Raw genomic sequence first — 22,679 nt, 5'->3', positions numbered from 1 at the left:
TTTTTTTTTTTTCTGTTTTGTCTTTTTGAGTCAGGGCCTCTAAACTGCAGTTTGGCCAAGGATGACCTTAAACTCCCGATCCTTTTTACTTCCTTTCCCATGTATTGGGATCACAGGCTAGTATAACTCCCTAGGATGTGTGGAACTTTTCTTAGGCTCACTTGAAACAAACTGAAGGCTCATTTGAAACAAATGACAAGGTGTAAAAGACACTTTGGGGAGGAGTTCCTGTTGTCTGCTTGTGATTGTATATATCATTTATGCAACAAATTTTATTAAAAGAAAATAGTTAAATAAGTTTAGACTGAGTTGTCAAAACGGATGAGTTCTAACAGCTAAGGGATACTTAGCTCCCCACCCCCTCCACCACTACTCTCCCACACATTGTCTTTGCGCAATGCTGTGTGCAGAAGAGAAACTACACTTCCCAGGAACCTCTGCCGGTGAGGCGCAAGGCAAGATGGGAAGTGCTGCTGGGTGAACAACCGTCCTATTGGTGTGCAACCTAAAAGACTGCCTGAGCTCGTGAGCGATTGGTAGGATTTTGTAGACGCTCGCTGATTTGAGTTGGCTTTCGGTTGCGTTGTTGGACGCCAGGAGTACTTGGTGAGTGTGGATTTCAGGGAAAGGGTGAAAGGGTTTTAGGACAGAGGTTGGGAAGTAAATCTAGTGGGATAAAAACCTTCGTAATCAGTGCGGAAGGGAGCTACAGGAGACCCATTCTGGGGCCCTCAGGAGAGTTAGGACCAGTCAAGGAAAGATTGTCTGCAAAAAGAGAAGTTTCCGGGACGCGGAGAGCTGTAAGAGTGACTGAGCTAAGATCTGATCAAGAACTGTGTGAACTTGCAAGAAAACAGGATCCAGACGCCGTGGAGATGGACGGAGTTCCGGCTCCCTCTTCCTCCCGCTTGCCTAGGCTTCGGTTTCCTCGTTTGTAAAATAAGGGATAATAAAAATACTTCAGAAAGTGGTTAGGCGAGTAAATACGACTTTTTAGGGACGGGGTTGTGGCCAATATGTAGAGTGTTTCATGCCAGTGCCCTTGAATTCGATCTCTTACACCTACAAAACAGAAACCCATTGCCTTTTTTTTTCTCGATATTTTCTTTATTTACATGTTAATTTCTCCTTTCCCAGTTTCCCCTCCAAAAAACAAACAAACAACAAGAATAAACTCCTGTTGCCTCCCCCCTCCCCATGCCTGCCACCCCACCCTCTCCCACTTATTGGCCCTAGCATTCCCCTACACTGGGGCACAGAACCTTCACAGGACCGAGGTCCTCTCCTATTGATGATCGAATTTGCAGTCCTCTACTATACACATACTGCCAGAACAATCAGTCGCACCATATATGGTCGTCCTTGGTTAGTGGTTGAGATCCTGGGAACTCTGAGGGTATTAGTTAGTTCATATTGTTGTTTGTCCTAAGGGGCTGCAAACCCCTCAGCTCCATAGGTCCTTTCTATAACTCCTTCATTGGGGACCGTGTACTCACTTCAATGGATGGCTGTGAGCCTCCCATTACCTTTTATAAGCATTAAGATGGCTTCTTTCTGCCAATCTGGAAGATAGATTATCATAGTAAAACTGCAAATACAGTCACTTTCCAGTATATATATGTGTGTGTGTGTGTGTGTGTGTGTGTGTGTGTGTGTATGTATATATGTATGTATGTATGAATTGGTTTTTTGAGACAGGGTTTCTCTATATAGTCCTGTCTATCCTGGATCTTACTCTGTAGACCAGGCTGGCCTCGAACTCAGAAATCCGCCTGCCTCTGCCTCCCAAGCGCTGGGATTAAAGGTGTGCGCCACCACTGCCTGGCTTCCAGTAAATTTTTAAAATGTTAATTACTCATTTTTGCTTTTTGAGATGGGAGTCTTACCCCGCAGCACAGCTAGGCTTCCAATTTACTCTGTACCAGTCTGTACCAGACTGGCCTCGAACTCTTGGCAGTTACTCCTGTCTCAGTCTTCCAAGTGCTGGAAGTACAAGTGCACATTTTGTGGTTTTTATTGTTGTTTATTTAAGACAAGACCTCACTCTGTTCCAGGCTTGCCTTGAACTTAACTCTGAACCCTAAGCTGCCCTCAGTCTTGGGTGATTTGCCCAGTGCTAGCTTTTACTGATAGAAGCCACTACAATTGGCTTTCTAGATCGTTTTGAATGGAAAAACTCAAGAAAGAGATGAAGGAAATAGTATTTAGGATGAATTTTACATAAAAATATACTTGATTAAGTGAATTTACTAGAGTTGTGGAAGGAGTCATAGTTAAACTGCCAGGAAGCTCATGAACGAAGGCCAAGAACCAAGAGCATTATGTGGGTCTGGCATGATGTATAAGCTTTTAATCCCAATGCTCAAGAGGCAGGGGCAGGTAATCTCTAAGTTCTAGACCAGCCTGGTTTACATAGTTCCAGGCCAGCCAAAACTGCATAGTGAGTGCATGTTTTTGTCTCAAAAACAAACAAAAAATATTTTATAGAAACAGCATGTGTTTGGGGAAAGATAAAAATAAGTCAGCAGAGAGAGGTTAGGCTCTAAAATAGAAAATTCTGAATCCTAGGCTTTATTTAATGTTCGTGCCCGTCAGTAGCCACTAGTCAGTTTATAATTTTTTTGTTTTGTTTTTTTGGAACAAGGTATCTATCACCATATAACTCTGGTTATCCTGGAAATCAGGCTGGATAGGAGACTCAAGAAAAGGAGTGGCCTAACCTCCCAAAAAATCATTAGACGTGCTGGAGAGATGGCTATGTGCAGCTATTCCAAGGGACCTGAGTTTGATTCCCAGCACCCACATGGCAGCTTATAATAGGCATACATCTAGTACACAGACACACATGCAGGGAAAACACCCATACACATACAATGATAATATTTTTAAAAATTATTAGAGCCAATTATAAAAACAGTATCAGATGGCTCAGCAGGTTGAAGTGTTGCCAAGCCTGATAATAACTTGAGGCTGACCTTCCTGGAGATACCAGGGAGTAGGGAGAAAAAGCTGACTCTTTTTTTTGTTTGTTTGTTTTTTTTGTTTTTTTTCAAGACAGTGTTTCACCGGGTGGTGGTGGCAGCGCATGCCTTTAATCCTAGGGCTTGGGAGGCAGAGGCAGGCGGATTTCTGAAAAACAAAAACAAAAACAAAAAAAAAATGAAAACAAAACAAAACAAAAAACAGGGTTTCTCTGTGTAGCCCTGGCTGTCCTGGAACTCACTCTGTAGACCAGGATGACCTCACACTCAGAAATCTGCCTGCCTCTGCCTCCCAAGTGCTGGGATTAAAGGCTTCAGGCCACCACTGCCTGGCACACACATTTGTTTAAAATAAAAAATCAAGATGATCTTTCCTCCTCAGATGTTGGTCAGTTGAGATAGAAATTATAAGCATATAGAATTTTTTCTTCTGTTATTTAAGTAAAGGATATTATTTTTAAATTTTTGTTTTGTTTTCTTGGTGCTAGAGGATTTGAACCCAGGGCCTCATATATCCTGGGTAATCTTTGTCAAAGATAAAAAGAATAGAAAAAGCAAGTCAAATAAAGTATTTTTGGCTCTCTGTTCATTCTAGATTTGGCATGACAGTCTACCATAATTTCCAAGGACTATGTTGCTTATTTATAAAAATGTTTTTAAATGTATTATTGGGTTTATGTGTGTGTGGAGGTCAGAGGACAACTTTGTGTGGGTTCCAGGGATTGCACTCAGGTTGCCATCTCTGCAGCCCCTGTTTCCCTGATTAGAAACTGGCTAGGTATAATGATAGAAGCCTGCAGTTCAGGTACAGGCAGGCTGAGACTGGCCAGTTCCAGGCAAGTCTAGATGACATAGCAAGGTCCTGTAATAGAAACAGTTTGAGTGAGCTTGAGTGGACTAGGCATGGTGCCTTAAAGTGGGAGGCAGAAAGATCAGAAGTTCAGTGCCAGCCTTGACTACATCCTGTTTATCGTAGTTTTTTGCTCAGTATACACAAAACAGTGAAGTTGATCCAGAGAACTATATAAATTATATATGGTGGCACATGTATTCTGGAGTTGGAGGCAGAAGGATCACAGGTTCAAGGATCACAGGTTCAAAGTCATTCTCAGATACATAGGGAGTTTAAGTCCATAAAGTTACATGAAACCTTGTCAAAAACAAACCAACAAACAAACAAACAACAACAAAAAAAAAAAACAGCTGGAATGCGGTGGTTCGAGCCAACCTTGTTTTACAGAGTTAGTTTTAGGACAGTCAAGGCTACACAAAGAAACCCTGTCTCAGAGAAACACAAAACCAAAAAACATTTAAGGCTGTAGCTCAGGGGTAAGTGTTTGCCTCATACACATAAAAATAAGATAAATTCCCACACACACCATTTTTTCTGTACCACAAGTTGGATAAGCAGTTATGAAAACACCGAGTGTTGGTCTGAATGCCACACTCTCTTCAGGAGTCAAATATGGTAATAGAGGGGGATTGTGCTGTACAGCCTATTTTTCCTTATTTTAACTCTTCCTGACCCTCATTGTCATTTTGTGTATTTGATAGGTGTGAGTAAGACAGAATGAACTTTACTCCGACACATACTCCCATCTGCAGAAAGTAAGATATTTGCTTATTTATGAGTTGTTAATTAATCAATACTTCTGTAGGTTTTATCCAGTTGGTATGGGAGATAAGGGGACAGCATACTTTCTAAATCACAATTCTCTCTGTTTTCACTTAGAATCTAGTTCTTTGTGAGAGTGGGGTATGTGTGTGTGTGTGTTTTGGTTTTGGTTTTTCAAGACATTTTCTTTGTGTAGCCTTGACATTTCTGGAATTCACTCTGTAGACCAGGCTGGCCTCAAGAGATCTATCTACCTACCTGCCTCTGCCCCTCCCCCCCCCACAGGGGGTGGGATCAAAGGTGTGTGCCACCACCGCTTCGAACTCAGAAATCCACCTGCCTCTGCCTCCCAAGTACTGGGATTAAAGGAGTGTGCCACCACCACCTGGCTCAGAATCTAGATTGATTTTTTTTTTTTTTTTTTTTTTTTTTTGGTTTTTCGAGACAAGGTTTCTCTGTATAGCTCTGGCTGTCCTGGAACTCACTCTGTAGACCAGGCTGGCCTCGAACTCAGAAATCCACCTGCCTCTGCCTCCCAAGTACTGGGATTAAAGGAGTGTGCCACCACCACCCGGCCAGAATCTAGATCTTAAAATAACTTACCAATCATGGTGGCAAACATCTTTAATCCCAGGAGGCAGAGACAGGTGGGTCAGACAGGTTTAGAGACTGTTTGAGGCCAGTCTGGTCAATATATTGAATTCTAGGACAGCAAGAGCTACATAGAGAGAACCTGTCTCAAACAAAACAAAAAATGGCCTCTCTTTGGAACTACCAGAACTCATTCAGTGTGAATGGAGGGGTCCCAGTGATGGTCTATCTTGGGTCATAGGGAATAACCAATATATAAATAAAGATGGCTTTGCCACATAGCCTTCATCCCTCACAGCCATAGCTCCCCTCCTGCAGAATGTAAGAGTTACTCTTACTTTTTAAATAACTTCTGTATTTTGTGTGCATTGATGTTTTACTTGCATGTATGTCTCTGTGAGGGTATTGGATCCTTTGAGACTGGAATTACAGTTGTGAGCTACCTACTATATGGTTGCTGGGAATGGAGCCCAGGTCCTCTGGAGGAGCAGAGTTCCCGACTGCTGAGCCAGCCCTCAAGTTCAAGTTGCTCTTATATTTATTGGCCTCCTTTTCATTCTTTGAAAATAAAATATTTTTTCTTTTTTTTTTTTTAAAGATTTATTTATTTTATTTGAGTACACTGTAGCTGTCTTCAGACACACAAGAAGAGGACATCAGCCCCCATTACAGATGGTTGTGAGCCATCATGTGGTTTCAGGGAATTGAACTCAGGACCTCTGGAAAAGCAGCCAGTGCTCTTAAACCACTGAGCCATCTCTCCAGCCCTACAATATTATTTCTGTCAGGGACTTTTGTGTAGGGTGCTAGGGATGTGTTGTGCTGGGGTGTTGGCCTTATGCATACCAAGCATGTGCTCTGCTCTCGAGCTACAGGTCCAGTCCCTAACAGCTGTCAATAACTGAGGAAGTGTGAGTTTTCTGCTCTACTGACGTGCTGCACCACCCCGGCTGGTCGTTTATTGTGCACACTTGGCTTACTTAGAAATGAACGTGTATATTATCAACATTTATTAGCTGTAACTCTGGCAATCTTGTACAAAGTTCTGCACTCTAATGTCTACTATATTATGGTATAATTTTTTTATGTACATAGAGAGTTTGCCTGCGTATGTGTTTGTGCACCTCTTGTACAATTGATTGGATCCTTCTGGAACTGAAGTTACAGATGATGGTCGTGTGGGTACTAGGAATTAAACCTGGGTCCTCTGGAAGAACAGCCAGTGCTCTTAACTGCTGAGCCATTTCTCTAGCCCCATATATTGTGAATTTTAGAACACCAAACTGGATTGGTTTTCATAGGAGGACTTCTGCCCCATTTCTTCTTTTACATTTTTTTTTTTTTGGTTGCTTCTTTTTTAAGGGGGGGGAGGGTTACTTGGTGTTTGGTTTTCCTTTAAGGCAGAGTCATATTATGTGTAGCCCTGGCTTGCCTAGAACTTACTACATAGACCAGGTTAGCCTTAAATTCAGATATACATGCCTCACTCTTTGTTTTCTGGCTCTTACTGTGTTAGCTTAAGTCTCTCCATTATTATTTTATTATTATTTTAATGGTGTACTATTGCAGTATGCCTTCATGCCAGAAGAGGGCATCAGATCCCACTATAGATGATTGTGAGCCACCATGTGGTTGGTGGGAATTGAACTCAGGACCTCTGGAAGAGCAGAGGTCTTACTGCTAAGCCATCTCTCCACCCCCCCAAGTCTTTTGATTATTAAGAACAAAGAAACTAAACTTTCCTTTCCAGTCATTCCTTTTTTTTCTTTTGTGTTCTGAGTTGGCCTGGAACTCAGTGTAGCCAAGAATGACCTTGGATTTCTGACCCTCCTTCCTCCACCTCCGGAGTACTGGGATACTTTTACCATTTATGCCATCTTGTCCTGTTATTTGCAGTTCAGTTTCAGAAGCTAGAGCTGGCTTCTGAAGAGATGTTGTTCCTGTTGCCAAGTGTCTATCTTGTACTATATCAGCTAATGGGTTCTGGGTTTTGTTTTTGTTCTTTTTTTAACAAAATCTCAATCATTTGATTTTACCAATGAAGGCTTGGGAACCAGATGCTGGGGTGAAAGCCTGCTAGCTCAAAGAGGCAGAAAAAGCACCCAACTGACGTCCCAGAAGCAATCCCCTCTCTCACTACATTTTTAAAAAGCTCCTTCAAACCTAATGTCCCTCCCTTCTACTTCCTGTGTGTCTCTCTATCCATCTTCCTGACTCCCTCTTAGTCTTTGGATTTTTCTTTTTTCTTTTTTCTTTTTTTTTTTTTTTTTTTTTTTTTTTTTTTTTTTTTTTTTTTTTTGGTTTTTCGGGACAGGGTTTCTCTGTTGTAGACCTGGCTGTCCTGGAACTCACTCTGTAGATGAGGCTGGCCTCCAACTCAGAAATCCACCTGCCTCTGCCTCCCAAGTGCTGGGATTAAAGGCGTGCGCCATCACCGCCTGGCTGGATTTTTCTTAACAGCCCTATGTTCACTTCCTGTTTACTGGTTGCTTGCTCTGCCTCTTGCCATATGGTTGACTTTATTTAATCCTGTTTATAATATTTTAAGCAAAAAGCTCTTGGATAAAAGGTATGCTAAGGCTGAGACACACCATTAAAAACAGGTTTTTCCAGTAAATAGCACATTCTCAGGGTTCACAGTGTGATCAAAGATACTGTAACAGTACTATGTAGTATCCATTTATATTGTTTTTTAAATATTCTTTTTAGTCTCTAATGTTTATTTTAGATATAGTTTTAAGTCATTGATACTTAGAAAACAATTCACAAAAATTTTCACTAACCATTTGAGTCAAACTTTCAATGCATATAAGCACTTAACGCCACTGGATGCGATGACTGATCACTGTAATCCCAGCACTTGGAAGATAGATACAACTCCATCTTTGTGAGTTCAAAGCCAACCTGGTCTACACAGCTGGGTCTAGACTAGCCAGGGCTACATAGAAAGACCCTGTATCAGAACAAAACACCCATATAACCCCTTTTATTTAAAAAGTTATGTTTTACAAGTGCTGAAAGGATTTCATATATGCTGTCTAATTTCACATAGAATATCAGTTGCCTCCAAACGTGGTGCCGGCTCTGGCTTTGGTGATACCAACAGGTGGAAGAAAATGGCAGACTCGGTGGAGTCAACTCCCCTGCCTTCAGTGGAGGACCGTCTGGCTGTCCTCTCCCCTTCCCAGGAGCTTCTAGAGTATTATCAGAAAAAAATGGCTAACTGTGAGGCAGAGAATGAAGACCTGCTGAAGAAGCTGGAGCTCTACAGAGAAGCTTGCGAAGAGCAGGTGAGAGAGAGAGAGTTCCCATGGATCCTGGAGCTCACCGACCAAGCCTTAATGAAGATGCTAAGCTCTCAGTTTAAGGAGATACCTGTCTCAAACAATAGGTTGGAGGAGCAATGGAGGAAGACACCCAGCATTAACTTCTGGGTCACACATGCACCTGTGGGCATGCACAGAGAGGTGGGGGGGAGGGAAGGAAGGGAGGGAGACAGGGAGACAGGGAGACAGGGAGGCGTGTGGCATTCTCAATGCTGATGCTATTGGCTATGAAAGGAAACTGAAGGCCTTGATCATTAATGTTTGAAATTCCCAATTACATGAATCCTGTAGCTTGTCTTTTCATTTTGCCCTCCTCCCCTTCCTTCCTTCCTTTTTTTTTTTTTTTTTTTTTTTTTTTTTTTTGAGACAGGGTTTTTCTGTATAGCCCTGGCTGTCCTGGACCTCACTCTGTAGACCAGGCTGGCCTCGAACTCAGAAATCCGCCTGCCTCTGCCTCCCAAGTGCTGGGATTAAAGGCGTGCGCCACCACTCCCGGCCTTCCTTCCTTTTTAGTGGTAAATAGTGAAGCCTGCTTCCCTGATGCTCTATCACCGAGCTACACCCCCATCTCATCCTTTTGCTTTTTAGCTCAAATGTGTCCCCAACCTAATACTGTCACTTGAATTCTCTGTTGGTGAGACTATCAGTTAGGTATATTCCTACACAAATCTGTAAAAGTATCTTTTATTCTCCTGTATTAATTGTTGTCTTGGAGGCTTACTGCTTCCTTCTGCTAACCTAGGCCTAGTTCCGGAAGCTTCCAGCCTCTGTACAATCTAATCTAGGCCTAGAATGTTTTCTGCCTCTGAGACATGTTGCTGAATAAGCTCACTTTTTCTAGTTTTTTCTAATCTCCGGCTGGCTGGTTGAACTATTTCAAACTCCTCTCCAAGCTGACTGGTTCAATCTGTTTTTTTCTCTCTTTCTCTCTCTTTCTCTCTTTCTCTGTCTCTCTATCTCTGTCTCTCTATCTGTCTCTGTCTCTGTCTCTCTCTGTGTCTGTGTCTGTCTGTCTCTCTATCTCTCTCTTTCTCTCTTTTTCTCTCTCCCTCTCTCCCTCTCCTTAATTGGTCTGCTTGGCCTCAAACTAACTCTGGCAATCTGTTCTAACTTTCTAGTTCCTTCACACTCACTGGCTCACTCTGTCTTACTGTCTCTGTAAGTCTCAGTAAAGCTGCTTCCCCTCCTTTGCTTCCCTAACCCTTAAACGGCTTCCCTTCCCCCCCTCCTCATGAGATTTGGGCACACTCTATCCTGTCTATTTCTCTGATTCGGTCTCTGATCTGTCACTCTGTCTGCCATTCAATCGGACATCACTTTCAAACATGGCTGCTTCCTTCTACAAACTAATTTTACCTTTATTGTTTGGGATTAAAGGTGTGTGCTAAGGGCTGAGCCACACTACAACTAGAAACAGTTTTGGTTTTATTTTTGTTTTTGTTATCAGTAAATAACACAGTCTTGGGGCTCACAGTCTGATCAAATATTCTGCCATGAACCGACTCCCGTGTCCACCAAGTGCTTTCCTTTGAGACCTAATAGTTTTTGATACTCTATTTCTTTCTTTCTTTTTTTTTTCCAGCATAAACTTGAGTGGAACTTGCAGCAGCGGGAGGAAGAGATTGCAGAATTGCAGAAAGCCCTAAGTGATATGCAAGTCTGCCTCTTCCAGGAAAGGGAACATGTCTTACGACTCTACTCAGAAAACGACCGACTAAGAATCAGGTACTGGCTCAGTGGTTAAGAGTGACTACTGCTTCTGTAAGGGACCAGAGTTCGGTTCCCAGCACCCATGTTGGGCAGTTAATACCCGCCTTTAACTCCAGCTCCAGGGGATCCAATGTCATGTTCTAGCCTCTGAGGACATTGTAAATAACGCACACAGAGAGAGGCACACATGTATATAAAGAATTAAAAAAATATTAATATGGAAATGTTAGAATGAAAACTCTTGAGTTTCACTTAAATGATGAAATGTATCTACAGTCATTCTCTTTGGTTGTGTCCTCAGAAAAACAAACTTTGATAGAGATTTACCTGTAGGGCAGTTCCTAGGGAGAGTCTTAGGAAAAAACACCTGAGTAGGTGTTTTTGGCAGCTGTGACCACCGAGAATGTTAGAACTATGATAGGGTGGTCAAAGGCCAGCCCCGCAGCAAGCTCTAGGATTAGCGTGGTCTTTCCGTTTGTGGTTTGTTTGTTTGTTTGTTTTCTGCTTCTTGGTTTTTTTGTTTGTTTTTTTTTTTTTTTCTTCAAAACAAGGTTTCACTATATAGCCTTGGCTATCCTGGAACTAGCTCTGTAGACCAGGATGACCTCAAACTCGAAGAGATCCTCCTGCCTCTGCCTCTGCTTCCAGAGTGCTGGGATTAAAGGTGTGTCACCCACCCAGTTAAGGTTGGTCTTTCACAGGCAGAGGGTTCTGACTTCTGTGTCTTGATATTGACCATTGTTGGGTGTAGGCTGTTCTCGTGAAGAAGTCAAACTTGGGAGAGTTTTTTTTCAAAAACCTTATTTTCTTTATTATTGCATATATATGATGCCTGTGGGGGTACACACTTGTAGCCCCATCGTGTGAAGGTCATGTGAAGGTCAGAGGACAGCTGTGCACTTGGTTTTCTCCCTCTTGGCACCTCACCAGCCCCTGGTGGTTCTTGACGAAGGGATTGGCTAGTGGGAGAGGAGTGTCATGAACAGAGAGATATTTGAGAGAGATTTGCTTCTAGAGGGGAGAGATACTTCACTATTTTAACCTTTTTGGTTTTTTGGTTTATTAGGTAGTTATTGTGTGTTTTGTTTTAATATTCAGAATTGAACCTAGGGCCTCATGCATACTAGACAAGTTCTCTACTATGGAGATGTATCTGTAGATTGTTTTTTAAATTTTGGGCCAAGACCTCACCAAGTTGTATAGAATGTCTTTGAACTCTTTATAGCTCAAACATTCAATGTGGGACCCTCCTACCTCATCCTTCAGAATTTATAGGCTTACCTCAATCAGCCTAGCCCATTTGAACTATTTATAAGTGTTTGGTAGAAGTAAGCACATTCACATTGTTGTACAACCTCTGCAACTTTTTCATATCCCTACACTGAAATGTTGACCATTAAACATACCTTCTGTGTTCCCACCCAGGTCTTAGCTTGTTTGTTTGTTTGTTGTTGTTGTTGTTTTGAGACAGGGTTTCTCTGTGTCCTGTGTCCTGTGCCCTGTGTTCTGGAACTGACTCTGTAGACCAGGCTGGAACTCAAAAGATCCACCTATCTCTGCCTCTGAGGTGCTGGGATTGAAGCCACGCGCCACCACCTGGCTTGAGCACCTTTTCATCTATTTTTTACCCATCTATATGATATTGGAAAATGTAAATTCAAGTTCTTTGCTATTTTTTTCTTTTGCTGTAGTTTTGGTAATTTTGTTTGCTTGCTGAAGCAAGGTCTCATTCTATAACCCAGGCTAGCCTACTGTGTTACCTAGGCTATCCTCTACCTTGTGCTCCTCATGCTTTGGCCTTCTGAATGCTAGGGTTACAGTCCTGAGCCTCCATGCTTGGCCCCTTTGTGGTTATTTTAGTTTTGTTTTATTTTTGGTGCTTTTAAATTTGTATTTCTTGCCAGGCCATGGCCATACACACTTTTATTCCCAGCACGAAGGAAGCAGATGCAGGAGGATTTTTTTTTTCCTTTCAGTCATGTACCTTTGACTGTTCTGCCAGTCCCTGTCTCCCAGTTGCTGGGACTAAAGGCATGTTCCACTGTATTCAGCATGTGTATGTGTGTATGTGCGAACAAACATGTATGGGGTAAAATGTATGAGTCTGCATGTCAGTGGCTGACATGAGGTGTCTTCCTCAGAGTTAACAATATATGCTTCTTCCATCATAGTTAAAGCTACATATTTATTTTAAAACCAAAATAAGCCAGGCAGTGGTGGTGAATGCCTTTAATCCCAGCACTTGAGAGGCAGAGGCAGGTGGATTTCTGAGTTCAAGGACAGCCTGGTCTACAGAGTGAGTTCCAGGACAGCCAGGGCTACACAGAGAAACCCTGTCTTGAAAAACCAAAACCAAAAAAAAAACAAAAAAAGAATCACACCCAGCAAAATATATATTTTATGTGAATGAATGTTTTGCCTGATTGCCTTCACATATGTATATATAGATACGCTCACACACACACACACACAAACATTAGATCCCTGGATCTAGAGTTACAGGTGGTTGTGAGCTGCTGAATGGGTGCTGAGAATCAAACCCGGGGGATCTGTGGGAACAGGCAGTGCTCTCAACCATTGAGCCATTTCTCCGGCCTCCCCTCTTGCTTCTGAGGCAGGGTTTCTTCTGAGTCTGGAGCACTCCAGTGTGGCTGAACAAGCTCTCCAGCATCCTCTGTTCTCGCCTCCTCAGCGCTGCCAAAGTCACTTTTTCTTTTCCTGCTGAGGCATTTTCTGGCTATTTTTTGTTTGTTTGTTTGTTTGTTGGAGGCAGGGTTTAGCCAAGGCTGCTCTCTTCGTTCTTCGTCCTCTTTCAGAGGTTCCCAAGTACAAGTGTGCCATTATGTCTGGCTGTCTTGTGCTTTGAAGAGAATGTCCTAGCATGCCCTAAAATCTTTCCTGTGTTCTGTCCACGTGAAACAATCACATATATTGTGGATAGCAAATTTATCATGTACTGCTCAAAAGTTAAAGAATTACCACTACCTAGGGAAGGACTTTTGAAGCATGCTCATGTCTACCTCGTGTGCTCATGAACTGCTTTCTTCTTTGGGGGGATGGAAACTAAAGCTTTTGCCTCATTAGTCCATGTACCTGAGACCCAATTAGTCTACTCTAGCAAAGACTCACCTGGCCATGAAACCTCCTTTGGAATTGTCCAGAATCCATCTGCTTTTGTATAGGTCGTGGTAATGAATAAAGGAAAGAATTTGTGTACACTCCAGAATCTTTTATCTTTTGTTTGTCTTCTGGACCAAGTAGGGAAGGCTAATTTGAGAAGTTTCCCATTGGCTTACCTCCAAGGAAAAACAAAACAAAAAACAAAACCAAAGAAACAAAAAAAAAACCCCAATTCCCTAATTTGGAAGTTGTGCCAACTACCAAGTGTATACCTCCTAATTAGACATTGGAAACTGGGGAAATGAGTGTGGAAATCTAGTAGACTCACTGTGAACTAGATCTGGGCCAAAATTTGATTACTAGGATGGTCCCTGTGCACCTGGTGCCATGATGGTGCTTCAGGTTACCAAGTAACAGCATCTCCTGAGGCCCTGTACTCAGCAGGCCTTGAAACACTTGTGGAAAAACAGGGTCTTGTCCTGGGAGATGAGGCTCTGCTTCAGCTTATTGTCTGGAAAATTGGATAGAGGGTATAGTTTGGTTTGTTTGTTTGTTTGTTTGTTTATGTAGCCTTGACTGGCCTAAAATTTGCAATGTAGACCAGGCTGACTTCCAACTCAGAGAGCGATCTGCCTCTCAAGTACTGGGATTAAAAGCATGAGCTACCATGCCCAGTGTGATTTTTTTTTTTTAATTTTAATTTTTTTATTACTATGGTGTACATGTGTGCATACGTGTGTAGAACATGTGTGCCATGTTGTATTATGAAGTCAGAAGACACCTTTTAGGAATCAGTTCTTTTCTTCTACCATGGGTTTCGGGGAATGAACTGGTGCCAAGTTTGTACAGTGAACACATTAATTCACTGAGTCCTCTTGCTGGGCAAAGATTGTAGGGTCAGCTTTATGGTTTTTTTGTTTGTTTGTTTTTGGAGGAGGGTTTCCACCTCTTTTCCTTTTTGATTATTCTAACTGTTTAGCCAAAACCCATTAATTCCTCTGCTGCCCTGCTCTTAGGAACAGGATATTCTATAAATCATCTGTGTCTTTAGCTCTGAAAAATCTCTGTTCAGAGTTTGCTTCCTTGGACTCTTCCTGACATTACCTGTGGTAGCCTGAGTGCCTTGGGAAAAAACTGCCCGATGGGATTTTCTTCCAGGATGTTTGCTGGGAATACCCTAGCAAGAGAACAAGAGGGGAGAGCTGCCTCTGAGGAAACAGGGGGAGCCTGACTGGGCAGACAGAGAACTTTGACTGTGACTTGGTTACAGCAGGCCCCAGTCAATACCATGGGGGCTCTGAACTGAGGCAAAGAGAGTGGATTTGTGTTCCCCCTCCCAGCCTCCTTGAAAGGTGCCGAAGGCAGGCTGTGCCTGATGAATGGGAGGCGAAAGCAGGAAAGCACATCTTTTCTCTTGAGCAGTTCTGAAGGGAGAATGGACTGTGAGCCACCAGCAGGCTGCATTCCTTATCAGTGCTGAAACGGAAAACTGCTGTCCTTGCCTAGAAACAGCTAAGAAATTATTCCCTGGCCTCTTCTTTGAATTCCTGAATTGAAATACTTAATTGAATAGCTGGAACTGAGGTATATAGATCTTTTTCTTTTTTTCTTTTTCTTTTTGGTTTTTCAAGACAGGGTTTTTCTGTATAGCACTGGCTGTCCTGGAACTCACTCTGTAGACCAGGCTGGCCTCCAACTCAGAAATCCACCTGCCTCTGCCTCCCAAGTGCTGGGACTAAAGCGTGCAACCACCGCCCGGCGATATTTATCATTTTTAATGTGTGGATATAGTCATTCTTAAAACATCAGAAGCTGGGGATATGGCTCAGGTGTAGAATGTTTGTGTTGCATGCACAAAGCTCTTGGTTTGTCCCTAGGACTGCATAAGCTGGTGTGGTGGCCTGGGCCTGTCATCTCAAAGTGACAGCAGGATGAAGGGTCAGAGTTATCCTTGGCTCTACAACAAACTAGCGTGGCCTGGGATTTGTGGGACTGTCTCAAAAAAATCTAAAATCAAGAAATCTTGAGTTCTATTTTGTTTTTGTTTTGTTTTGTTTTGTTTTAGACTACTATGTAGTCCTGGCTAGTTTAGAACTCACTGCGTAAACCAGGTTGGCATTGAACTCACAGAGATCTTCCTGCCACTGCCTCCTTTGTGCTGACACTAATGGTGCACTCTACCGCAACTGGAAAGAAGGGAAATCTTTTAAATAGAAACAGTTACTTACTTGGGGTGTATAATGTTTATTTTTTTTATGAGAATTGCAGAGAACTGGAAGACAAGAAAAAGATTCAGAATCTGTTAGCTCTTGTGGGACCAGACGCTGGTGAAGTGACCTATTTTCATAAGGAGCCTCCCCACAGAGTGAGTAATCTCTGCTATAGTCTGAGTGTGACCTTTGCAAGACACAGGGGAGGGTCCATAGTCAGAAGATCCCTATTTGCCAAAGATGTCTCATAGAGAGCAATGAGCCAGCCGGTATCTTCTCTGCAAAAACCCTTTGAAGATTATTTTTTTCAATATTAAGAAACTGACAAGGGACTGGAGAGATGGCTTAGCAGTTAATGCATACTGCTCTTCCAGAGACCTGCGTTTGATTCTGAGCACCCACATGGCAGCTCACGACCATCTGTAACTCTGGTTCCAGGGAATCAGATACACTCTTGGACATGTACACAGGCAAAACACCTATACACATAAAATTAAAAAAAAAAAAAAATTTTGTATGCTCTTTCTTTTTTTTTTTTTTAGATTTACTTTTTTATTATTTTATGTGTATAAATACGTGAGTGAGTACACTGTAACTGTACAGATGACTGTGAGCCATCATGTGTGTGGCTGCTGGGAATTAAACTCAAGACCTTTGCCGACCCCACTAGCTCCAGCCCGCTTGCTCCTGCGTAGTTCACTGTAATTGTCTTCAGACGCACCAGAAGAGGGCGTCAGATCTCATTACCGGTGGTTGTGAGCCACCATGTGGTTGCTGGGATCCGAACTCATGACCTTCGGAAGAGCAGTCAGTGCTCTTAACCTGCTGAGCCATCTCGCCAGCCCCCATGTATGCTCTTTCAAGATATAACACACTTTTAGTGTGAAGAAAGTCTTCAGTAGTTAGCTGTGCGAGTCATCTCTGCAGGGAGGGGCAGGCACATTACTGGAGGCAGACCTTAATTTAAATTAGGCTTTTATATGTAGTTCTTTGTGAACGATATTAAACTTAGTACATTTTCTTCTTTAAAAAGGTCTATTGGAAATATAGATTGTAAAGATTATTAGAAGTCTATTTAAAGTGTCATAATTCTGAAAACTCAACCCCTGTGGATACAGCTTGGTCCCCTGTTCTTGAGAGTAACTTGCCAGGAATTTGAACACACTGAGAAAAGCGTTGGTTTGTTTTCATTGTATGTTTTAATTCCGAATTATATCATTGTTAGTGAGTAAGTATACTTTGGGTTTTTTGATAAGGAAAAATGAAACCTAAAACCTAGGGTTTGGCCATAGCTCATTGGCAGAGTTCTTGCTGAACAAGCGCGGGGCTCTTGTTCATCCCTAGAGAGAACAAAGAGCAAACTAGAACTTAGACGGGCAGATGTCTGTGCTGAGATTAGAGAAGAAAGCAAAGCTAGTCTTTGTGAAGGAGACATCTCAATACTTAATTTCTTTTCAAATCTTTTTATACTTATCATAAATTAATAATGGCCTTTATCAAAGACACACAGATGGTGAGACACACCTTAATCCCAGCACTTGGGAGGTGGAGATCAGGAGTTCATGAGTTCTGGTCTCAAAAGAACCAAAACAACAACAACAAAACCCCACACAGAAGTCCATCTTTTTTTTTTTTAAGATTTATTTATTTATTATATGTAAGTACACTGTAGCTGGGTTTTTTTTTGTTGTTGTTGTTTTGTTTTGTTTTTTGTTTTTTTCCAGACACACCAGAACAAGGCATCAGATCCCATTATAGATGGTTGTGAGCCACCATGTGGTTGCTGGGATTTGAACTCAGGACCTCCAGAAGAGCAGTCAGTGCTCTTAAACTCTGAGCCATCTCACCAGCCCATGGGTTTAGTTTTTGAGACACTGTTACACTGTGTAGCCCTGGCTGTCCTGGAACTCTCTTTGTAGACTGGGCTAGCCTCAGACTTACAGATATCCACCTGCCTCAGCCTCCTAAGTACTGGGATTAAAGATGTGGCCCGGGGGTGGGGGTGGGGGGGCTGAAGACATGGCCCAGTGGTTAAAAAAGCACTTATTCTTTTTTGTTTGTTTGTTTGGTTTTTGGTTTTTGGTTTTTTTCGAGACAGGGTTTCTCTGTGTAGCTCTGGCTGTCCTGGAACTCCCTGGAACTCACTGGTCTACTACTGTAGACCAGGCTGGCCTTGCAGAGGACCTGGGTTAAGTTTCAGACTTAAGCCACATGGTGCCTTACAGCCGTCTGTAACTCCAGTTCCAGAGGATCTGAGGACACCATGAACATGGTGCACATAATGTATGAAGGCAAAACACAGATAAAATAAAGATGTGGGTCAAATTTTTACTTTGTGTGTTAAAACAAACAAAAATAACTCATACACAAAAACCCCCAAGGTCTAAATATGTAGCCCCAGCAAATCTGACCAGCCTGTAACCCAGTCTGGCCTCACGCTTGTCATCTGAGGGACACACCACCTTACTTGGCTGCTTTTCAGTTTTTTTGTTGTTGTTGTTGTTTGTTTGTTTTTTGATTTTTGTTTTTTTTCCGAGACAAGGTTTCTCTGTGTAGCACTGGCTGTCCTGGAACTCACTCTGTAGACCAGGCTGGCCTCGAACTCAGAAATCTGCCTGCCTTTGCTTTTCATTTTTGTAAAGCATTTCTCTGTAGCATTTTCAGATACACCTAATATGCATATTTTTACTATTTTCTTAATGTTCTTGTCAAAGGTCACCTTACTTTTTTAAGGAGGGGATGTATTTTGAGACAAGAGCTCCCTTTGTACCCTTGACTGGCCTAGAAGTTGATACATAGACCAGGCTGGCCTCAAATTCCTAGAGCCTGTGTCTACTGCCCAAATGCTGGGATTAAAAATGTACACCACCAGGCTGGGCGTGGCGGCGCACGCCTTTAATCCCAGCACTTGGGAGGCAGAGGCAGGTGGACTTCTGAGTTCTAGGCTAGCCTGGTCTACAGAGTGAGTTCCAGGACAGCCAAGGCTACACAGAGAAACCCTGTCTCAAAAAACCAAAAAAAAAAAAAAAAAAAAGTACACCACCACACCCTGTTCAAAGAGCACCTCTTAAAATATATTTTGTTAAATTGCAATGTGAATTTACTTATTGTTAATTAATTTGTATTAACATTGGGTTTTAGCAAAAAAAAAAAAAAAAAAAGGTTACTTTGCCCATGTAAGTGTTTACATGACTGTATATCAGTTTTGGCCTGTTTAGCTTACAAACCTTGGCTCTGTAAAGCTAAGGCCGAAAGCTGCAGTTTCACACACACTGAGCCCACTTGTGTTCCTTTTGTTCTTTAGGTCAGCATTCTCCAGAAGGTTCTCCAGGCCACAGATGTGTGTGAGCCTTCCGATTCCAAAGCAGGTATCTACCGTACTAGAAGTTTCCCTTGATGTGGAGGTGGAAATCCCAGTGCAAGCAATTAGAAAAGTTTCCATATTGGATGGAGAGGCTGGCATCTGTACTGATGTCTCTAGCAGTCTACCTTCACACACTTCTACAACTATGGAAGGAACTTGTTTAAAGCAAGGGATTTTGTTATTGTGTGTGTGCGTGTTCATATGGAAGAGTGTGTTCGGGGTGTACATTTGTGTCAATGCCAGAGGTCTATGTCTGGTGTCTTCACCTTGTTGAGACAGAGACATTGTGTTAGTGACAGGGTAACTGTTAGATAGCCATCACCTTTTATAACCACTGTGTAGCCTTGTCTGCTTCTAGCTATTTTCATATATTCAGTTGTTGTCAGCCGTAGTTATGCTACTGTGCTAGAAACCATTAGACGTAATTCCAGCTAGTTAGCTGCACCCCTGCACCATCACCCATACTCCCCCCACTGTTCCTCCTCTGTGCCCTTCCCAGGCTCTAGCTGTATTCCTGCACCATCACCCATCCTCCCCTCTGCTCCTCCTTCATGCCCTTCCCAGGCTTTAGCTGCACCCCTGCATCTTCACCCATCCTCCCCACTGCACCATCACCCATCCTCCCCACTGCTCCTCCTTCATGCCCTTCTCAGGCTCTAGCTGCACCCCTGCACCATCACCCATCCTCCCCACTGCTCCTCCTTCATGCCCTTCCCAGGCTCTAGCTGCACCCCTGCACCATCACCCATCCTCCCCACTGCTCCTCCTTCATGCCCTTCCCAGGCTCTAACGAACTCATTCAGTTTTGTGTTGCTTGTTGCCCTTCCTTTTGAAAATCGTATAGCATGTCAAAAACAAAGTGTTTAAATTTGAATTTTTACTGAGGAAACAATCGCAACTTCAGAGGAACATTCTGCCAAAAGATGGGTATGATTTACCCAGGTGAAATGCTGCAGAATTCCCATAAGAGACTCCTGTCTGGGAATCAAGCACTGTTACTCTCCTGTGTGTTCTTTTCCTTCTCTTTCAGGTAAAGGAAACTAAACTCCTGCAGGGTCAGTGCTGGTGCTGGAGTAGCAGAAGCAGAAAGAAGGGCTCAGCAGAGGTTTTGATGAAGTTTTGTATTCTATTTTAGATCCTGGAGTAAGCAAAAGACGAGTAAGGATAAAGGACAAGGAGGACATTTCTGAGCGCTACCAGAGGGACATAGAGACACTCCTCCTGCAGGTGACACACTCATCCAGAGGGACATAGAGACACTCCTCCTGCAGGTGACACACTCATCCAGAGGGACATAGAGACACTCCTCCTGCAGGTGACACACTCATCCAGAGGGACATAGAGATACTCCTGCAGGTGACACACTAACCTTGACAAACCATTCAGTTTCTCTCCACACAATGAGCAGTGTGTAATGTACCCTTGCTATTTTATGATGCCTGGATTGTATTCAGGCATCATTGGGGCCAAGAAAATTGAGATTATTCTTAATATTTAAGCACCTTTTTTGTCTAGCAAAGTTAGAGATGTTTTTTGTTGTTTTTGTTTTGAGTTTTGCTTTGTTTTGTTTTGTTTTGTTTTGAGACAAGGTCTCTCTATACATCCCTGACTACTTGACCTGGAGCTCACTGTGTAGACCAGGCTGGCCTCAAACTCTGAGATCTATCTGCCTCTGGGATTAAAGATGTGTGCCACCACTGGTTTAGAGATAGGTTTTTTTTTTTTTTTTCCGGTTTTTCAAGACAGGGTTTCTCTGAGTAGCTCTGGCTGTCCTGGAACTCACTCTGTAGACCAGGCTAGCCTCGAACTCAGAAATCCGCCTGCCTCTGCCTCCCAAGTGCTGGGATTAAAGGCATGCGCCACCATGGCCCGGCTAGAGATAGTTTTAATATAGATTTAAATATGAACATTAATGTAGGAGAGAAACTCCTATACAGTGGCACACTCCTGTAATCCCAGCACTTAGGAGCCTGAGGCAGGAAGGTTGACATAAAGTTGAGATCTGCTGGGCTCTGTGTAGGGAACAGCAGACCAAGTATGGCTACCTAGCAAAACACTGTCTCTGTATATCTCCTTCCCTCTAAGAGATGCAATGGGAGTGAGGGGTTCTGCTGTTATGTGGTACGTAAAGAGAGACTCCCAAGATGCCTGACATATGGAAGCTTTATTCACTGCTTCCAATTTGTTGGAGTTTTTAAGGCAATTGTGCATGTTACAGAAAGACTGTGTGGACTGGACAGTCTTGTTTACAGAAGCAGAGAGAACAGTGAAGTGGTCAGGCAGTTCTCATAGCCTTTAAGTCATAGACACAATGTTTAGAATTTATGACTAGTCTATTTAGTTTGCACTAGGAATTTATGGTGAATTTATGGTTGATCTGAGTGAGCAGAGACCAGTGTTCCCAAGATGGATTTGTCACTTAAAGTATTCTTAGGAATATCTTCATAAGATGGCATAACTATAGTTCAGTAGCCCATGAATTACACTGCTGTAGGCAGCCCATTACTGTCCAGGTCTGGAACTATACAGGGAATGAAATTTTGTTCAGTGCAGGGTTGTGTTGTTATTGTTATTGTGTGTGTGAGTGTGTGTGTGTTTAAGATCCATTGTATGGGTGCATTGTATATGGTTGTGTATTTGGAAGGAGGCAAGGGGAGGATAGTAATGCATGCCCTGGAGTAGATGTGGCTTTCTCAAGAGAGAATAAATAGCCTCTTATCACTTACACTTTCTTTCTTTTTTTCTTTTTCTCTCTGTCTTTCCTTCTTTCTTTCTTTCTTTCTTTCTTTCTTTCTTTCTTTCTTTCTTTCTTTCTTTCTTTTTTTCGAGACAGGGTTTCTCTGTATAGCCCTGGCTGTCCTAGAACTCACTCTGTAGACCAGGCTGGCCTTGAACTCCCAAGTGCTGGGATTAAAGGTGCGCGCCACCACTGCTGGGCCTCTTTCTTTCTTTCTTTTTTTTTTTAAGTTTTTTTTCTTGTTTTTGTTTTTGTTTTTCTTTTTTTTTCTTTATTTAGTACTTAGGCTTTAAAATCATTATTTTCTGTTTGAACATTCTAGAATGCTTCTGGCAGCCTTTTTAGTTCATATGCTAAGTCCTATCTAACAATTCCCAATTGTTTTGTTTTTTGTTTTGTAACAAGGTCTCATCATGTACCCCTCACTAGTCAGGAACTTGCTTTGTAGATCAGGCTGCTCTGAAACTCGCAGAAATCCTCCTGCTTCTGCCTCCTGAGTGCTGAGGCCACTGTGCCTGGCTAGAATTTACTTTGTGATTGACCTGAGGACTATAGAGAGAGTAGCACAGGGACATTTGTCTGTTTGACATCAGCATTGGAGTCATGTTCATTTATTTAGTACATGTGTTCTAAAATCTAGGAAAATAATAAAGGAAAGTTCCTATCCATTGGGGGAACGGTCCATTGACATAAAAATTATTTCTGCTTTTGGCCAATTATCAAAAGGCAAGACAGCCAGACCCCAAGAAGGAAATTACATTGCACCCACCTTGTCACTGGTGTGTCTGTGTAATTAGGGTGTCTTGTCTTGTCTTGTCTTGTCTTGTTTTGAGACAAGGCTTCTTTGTGTGGTCCTGGCTGTCCTGGAACTCACTCTGTAGACCAGACTGATCTCAAACTCGCAGAGAACCACCTGCCTCTGCCTCAAAAGTGCTGGGATTAGAGGTGTGTTCCACCACTGCCCAGCCAACCAGGGCATCTTAAAAGGAAGACAGTCCTCTAGGTTCAGAAGGAGACAATGGGGC

At 42.6% G+C, this 22,679-nt stretch overlaps 1 protein-coding gene across 2 annotated transcripts in view; it reads left to right on the top strand.

The window, feature by feature from the left end:
- Nucleotides 1-465: 465 nt before the first annotated feature.
- Nucleotides 466-22,679, top strand: part of Ccdc77 (coiled-coil domain containing 77) — a 32,759-nt gene continuing 10,545 nt past the window's right edge. Inside the window, exons 1-7 of one of the 2 annotated variants that reach the window (XM_031383218.1) lie at nucleotides 466-606; nucleotides 4,536-4,589; nucleotides 8,240-8,477; nucleotides 10,096-10,238; nucleotides 15,612-15,708; nucleotides 18,858-18,921; nucleotides 20,053-20,144. In XM_031383218.1, coding sequence (XP_031239078.1) covers nucleotides 4,552-4,589; nucleotides 8,240-8,477; nucleotides 10,096-10,238; nucleotides 15,612-15,708; nucleotides 18,858-18,921; nucleotides 20,053-20,144 — 672 coding nt within the window. In that variant the 5' untranslated portion in view covers nucleotides 466-606; nucleotides 4,536-4,551. The remainder of the gene's footprint in view (nucleotides 607-4,535; nucleotides 4,590-8,239; nucleotides 8,478-10,095; nucleotides 10,239-15,611; nucleotides 15,709-18,857; nucleotides 18,922-20,052; nucleotides 20,145-22,679) is intronic. The other variant, XM_031383219.1, reaches the window with a different exon arrangement.

Source organism: Mastomys coucha, unplaced genomic scaffold, assembly GCF_008632895.1.
Source record: "Mastomys coucha isolate ucsf_1 unplaced genomic scaffold, UCSF_Mcou_1 pScaffold20, whole genome shotgun sequence".
In the NCBI taxonomy this organism is placed as follows: Eukaryota; Metazoa; Chordata; class Mammalia; order Rodentia; family Muridae; genus Mastomys; species Mastomys coucha.
The sequence above is the reverse complement of the archived record's forward strand: the minus strand, read 5'-3'. Positions and strand labels throughout refer to the sequence as shown.